General features: G+C 46.1%; 1 protein-coding gene across 2 annotated transcripts; it reads right to left on the bottom strand.

Annotated features, from left to right (window-relative positions):
- Positions 1–2,156: 2,156 nt before the first annotated feature.
- On the bottom strand, positions 2,157–4,801 carry LOC149361251 (uncharacterized). Of its 2 annotated transcripts, XM_089569479.1 has the most exons (3): positions 4,790–4,801; positions 2,267–2,624; positions 2,157–2,203 (listed from the first exon to the last, which is right to left on the bottom strand). In XM_089569479.1, exons 1-3 carry the CDS (start codon positions 4,799–4,801, stop codon positions 2,157–2,159), a joined length of 417 nt encoding a protein of 138 aa, XP_089425605.1. The 2 variants fall into 2 exon arrangements, with proteins under 2 accessions (XP_089425605.1, XP_089425604.1); XM_089569478.1 differs by having other exon boundaries at positions 2,157–2,624.
- Positions 4,802–5,578: the final 777 nt, after the last annotated feature.

Below are 5,578 nucleotides of genomic sequence, written 5' to 3'. Positions count from 1 at the left end.
AAACAAGTGCGACTGAGGCCGATGGTAATTTTATTTAGACGGCAGCTCGATAATACCTTCTGATCTTCACCCATCCAGACGAGAGTAGCCGACTAAAATTGGAATCGCATAGGGCAAGAGCCGCTGTTCTCCTTCAGGAATCATGAGTCAATTGTTTCAGCAGCAATATGTTATAATGAGATGGAAGGTATTCTCCACGCATTATTCATCGCAATGTACTATTCTGCTCCGCACAATTTCGGAAGCAACTAAATTGTCCGTATTTTTAATTATTCTCCTTGTACTGTGTTGTTCCTCATAAACTAAATTCAGTTTATTCCCCAATTTCAAGAGTTCTGCCCATTAAACTTTCTGTTTTGAGGCTCGCGACTTCAGTGTTTTGGCGCAGTTTGATACCATCCTTCGATTCGTAACGTCGTTTGCCAATGCACTCTCTCGCTATTTTGTGTCCCATATATTTCGCATATCGTTAATCTAATGGCCAATTTTGTACTCATGCTGTAACTCGGAAGTGTTAAATATTCATTAGTGAGCGAAACTCGCACTGGTGAAAATTTCCTCCTTCACTCAGACCGGTGTTTTCCGCAGAATTTTCCCCAATACAGGTTTGAATTTTTTTCGGAATATATAATTCTCAATTCTGACAGGATTAGGCTGCGCAATTCTGAACGTGTATATATCTCCTGCAAGGCTACTCTCGAGTAACAATAACAATTGAATATAATGATACGTCCAGCGGTCATTGCTTATCCAAGCGAACTTTCCATTTATGCGTTTAATAAACTAGTTTCATTATAGTTGGAGAGTTACTTTCCACATACTATAATAGCAGTTCTTGGAAATTGCATGAAAGAGAAAGCGTACATCCGATCTGCCCTGTCGCCTGCCAATTTCTTTCATCCATTGGAATTACCAACATCTATCAGATGTGTACTGACATGGCTATTTTACATTCTTTATTCCCGTCTCGTACTGTTCATGGATACTTCAAACCTTCTCAACATCGCGACATTCTTCTGGTGAAAAGGACCGCCTACTTTAAACACAGCTCCTTTCTGGCGATTTGTGGTCACCAAAGGAATCCTCTTCAAGATTAAAACTTCATGTTACCATACTTCACAATATCGCTCTATGTTTTGTCCCATCGGATCAGGGCGCACGAGAGGACGGTTTTCTATCCCTCCACGTTTTCTATCCGTCGTCACTCCTCTTAGCTTCGGTAAGCGCTGTGAACTGCTTTCATTGCCCCATACTTCTTCAAGGAACTCAGAGGGGCACGCTTCACCCTTGAACGCGTTCCCAGTTCGGAGGTTCAGTTTGGAACGGTGGGCTGTCCGTCATTCTGTCAATGCATCCTTACGTAGTGTATATATTTATGAAGAGCTCCTGGGAAATTCTTTAACTTGCAGTGCATGTTCGGCAGCTTGCATGCCCGTTTCTTACCAGTATGGTGAAACCTTTCCCAAAATACGTTTTTCATTGAACACTGAATTACTCGTTGAATTTTAAGCCTTCAGCAGTTGCCTTCACCCCTTCATCGGTGCTCCGGTCACTCGGCGTACTATCCCAAGCAGCACATACAATCGGCCCAGTATTGCAAATGAATGGTCTCTGGTCCTTTGTAGTGCCAGCCTTTGCCGATACGTTACCAATATTGGGCCGATACCTGTGTTGCCTGGGATAGAAGCATGAAAACAAATTCCGACCGCGTGCTTGGCAGCAAGGATTAATGTATCCGTTTTCGATGCTAAAACTTTCTAAGGCTCAGTATTTCGAACGCAAGAGAATACTCTTTCTCTATTGCTGTAGACGCTCATATCTGCTCCATGTGCTTCTCCTTCCATCCTGGGTACCCGTGACACCATAGAATGCTTGATTATATTAATAATAATTTGCAATTCTGAGGTTCAATTTTTTTATTTTGGCAGTGAGAAAAAAGAGGAACCACGATGTGTCGTGCTGGATGAAATGTTCATTTGATGCTCTGTTCGGGCCGTCTGCAGTGCGGAAACACAACGAAGGCACAAGGCACTTCAAGCACTTTTCATGAGGCCAACATAAACAATGGCAGCTCAGTTCAAAGCCATAGCGCCTGTTACAGCCAGTCTATTATGCTTCACTGTATAGCAAACGCACAGAATGAAGTAAAAAAAAAATCAGCCCTTGTGGCCATAGCCGCCGTAACCGTAGCCACCACCGTAGCCTCCGCCGTATCCAAAACCACCTCCGTAACCGAAGCCGTATCCTCCGCCGTAGCCAAGTCCACCTCCGTAGCCGAGGCCGTATCCACCACCGAGGCCGGAGTGGGCAAGAAGGGCTCCTCCGGGGCTGACCTTGTTGACATGGTGCACTGTCTTCACCAGGAAGGCAGGCCCAGCCACTGCCTTAGAGAAACCCGGGCCTCCACTCAGAAGCGCCACACTGCTGCCGATGCCCACACCGCCGAGGCCCACGCCTCCCCCGCCATATCCTCCGAAGCCGCCGCCGTATCCAAAGCCACCGCCGTAGCCAAAGCCTCCACCATAGCCAAGGCCATATCCTCCTCCGTATCCAAGACCGTAGCCGCCACCCAGCCCACCCGCAAGGGCGGTGGCCAGAACGGCGCAGAGGACAATGACGGCGTTCTGCACGTGAAGTCGAAAGTGGTAGAGATATACATGCGAGAATTCGTTTCTCGTTTACAGAACACTAGCACACTGAGGGGTTTCGGACATAAAAATATATATACGCTTTCTTTTCTTCTTGTTAATAAAGTCGAGGCTAAATATCCAGGGCAAACAAAGCCTAAGGCTAAATCAATGACGCCACACAACGCTAGTTCACCGTGGAGCAAAATGCACCGTTATTGAAAATGGTCATTTTTAACAAGCAAATACTGGAGCGATACAAGACGTAAGGGGGGGGGGGTGCACTCGCTTCTGTTGCCAGCAAATATAGAGCCGCATTCTCAATGCCTCACGTACCAACGGAGCATTTGGGAGGGACCGGCCGATCGCATGTCCAATTGCCATTTATGACAACAATAATCTGTTTCACACTTTCGTAGCAGGAATGTGGACACTGAAGATCACTAGCTGGTCGTGCGCTACAACATTCTGCCGTTAATTGGCTTCCTGGCTGTTGCCTGCCGAGAGGCCGCCACTAAGCGTGACAAGGGCACGATTCGGCTAAAAACAGTTGGGAACCAGGAGCCTGGAGTATGTGGCCCCTTGCTGTGTTGCATCCGCTACATTGCCAGTGCAGCGTCCTACTCACAGGACTTCGGCCGAAGCTAGAGCTGATGATCACGCCCACTTCAGCTGTCACAAAAAAGGCTTACTCAGAAAGGGTGTCACTAAGACCCCTGTTTCAGCCTAGCAATAAACTAGCATTTAATGAGATGAATACTAGCATGCACGCTAGTATATTCTGTCGCAGAAAACTAAACAACGTTCAGGAGGCTACAGCTGACGACAGTGAAGTTCGGACGACATTTAGAAAAGAGTTTGCACGAAGGAGTGGCCCGTTATGAGCAGGCATCTTGCTTACTCTACAGAGCGATAACGTGATGAATGATCGAAGTAAAGTGGTTGAACCAAACATGAACTATTTCACTTGCGAAGTGTAGCTTGACGGCCAGTTTTTCTAATCTATTCTTAACATGAACAGAGTTCCACATTTCTTGAGACGAAGTACATAACACAGGAGCAATCGAGCTCACTTTCATGCTTGACCCGCTACTGCTTCCCGTTTTAAACACTTAAATGGACTAAAAAATTAAGATCAATTTAGGCCGATCGCGCTCGTTGCCTTCAGCTGCTTAAGCTTTCTTTGTGGGTGCAATGGCAGAAAATACACTAGCTGGAGTTGTTGCGTCTTTAAAGAGGAACCATCTGCTGGCTACTTTTAAACGTTGTCTCGCGGATTTAGTGTCCATTGTAAAGTTTTCCAACCAAGAAACACAACCAAGTTTGAAGAGCCTCCGAAACTAACGCATGCTTATTGATTCTTGATACACTAACACGGATTGTTAGTTTCTAAGCACAAAGCTCTTTCAGTGGAGGATATCGTAAATTTTTTGATGCTCTCAACACTTCGAAAATTGGCAGCAGACAAGCTCGTAGGGTGCACTGAGACATTGCGATAGCTACTGTTGTCTAACAGATTTCCTTGTGCAGAGTATTTTTTCCCTATTAGAAAAACGTCCCGGACAATCACGGAATGTGCTGCCATCTCTTCGATTCTTCTATTTCTAAAAGAAGGGAAGCTGTCTCCTCAAAGATTCGAATATGACCATGACTGCATTGTTGTAACACCCTTCCTTTCAGGTTCGGCCGTCTGCTTGAACAAAACCTTTGTTGCAGTCCACTCGGTGGGGTTGAATAAACCTCGAGGTATTGCAAATAATGCAGCCTTGTCGTTTGCCATTGCTAAAACGGGGTACGAACCAACACAAAATTAATGACACGAAGTGTGACTCGACGACAGCCTCTCTTATGAATGATATCTTCGTTTGTGCAAAGGTTTCAAACTAGCGAGGAAGAACTTCTAACTAAGCTAATTATCTCGACATCAGAGTTTGTCTATTGTGAAAAATTCTAGCCTGAAATTTGTAACCTATATTCGTTAACTTCAATGGCAGGTGTGTCGGTTTCAATGCGAAGCCTTTGTGCGTTAACTGCTCGTACAGACGCGCATTTCTCTCCAATTGCGATCAAGGGATCCCGATATACAGGCCGCTGTAGAGCCATTCCAACCAGGGCCGCAGTCTACCGAATAGCTCCATCCCAGCTTTTCGAGTTGCACTCACCATGGCGTTCATGGCTGCTGCTGCTGCTCTCTGAGAGGGAGTGACTGTGCCTCGCTCCAAGGCTGCTTATATACGCAAAACTGGACAAGGAACAAGAGCTTCCAGTGCGATGGCGATCACGTATTCGGCGGCGGTATCGTAGGCGCCCTTCCTGGGCAGGTGAGAAGCGGATGAAGGAAGAAGCTACCGCAGTGTTGCACACTGCAGGCTTCTTCCGCAGTCTAGCACTGGTCTCCATGAGCAAAAAGTGGGAACAAATGACTCGTGACACCCAGCCTTCGCTACTACTCCCGACAGCCTGATATCCGCTGCTTGCGCAGTAGGAAGGCGTCTGCTCACGTTCTTGGATAAAAACAGCAGTGTTTGTCCTGTGACACTATATTTGTCTTAGTACAGAAGAGAATGGCACAGGCACCGACACAGTAGTAGTTTATAGATTTTTTTCAGTTATCCGCTGTTCATTAGAATCGGCTATGGGAGTTAGATGGGAGCAGGACTAGTTATGAATGATTAAGTCCCCGTACCATTATTCCTCTCCAAATACCTCTTAGTACTTCGTATTTGTTGTACCCCTAAAATGCCCTATGTTTCATTATCCTGGCGTCTCTTCGTCCTTTTGCCCTAAGAGCCTGTTCATGCTTTTCCGTGTATGTCTGCCCTTCGTTTAGCCATATCCCGAGGTATCTGTATTCGGCCACTTTGGGTATTTCGTGCCCTTGTATTGTAAGCACCTGATCAGTTGTATCGTTTAAAAGCATCACACCTGATTTAGTTGCGCTAAAGCTGAAG

Source organism: Amblyomma mixtum, chromosome 2 (assembly GCF_055824585.1).
Source record: "Amblyomma mixtum isolate Tamu chromosome 2, ASM5582458v1, whole genome shotgun sequence".
Lineage (NCBI taxonomy): Eukaryota > Metazoa > Arthropoda > Arachnida > Ixodida > Ixodidae > Amblyomma > Amblyomma mixtum.
Note: the sequence above shows the minus strand (reverse complement) of the source record. Positions and strands in the feature narration are given on the sequence as shown.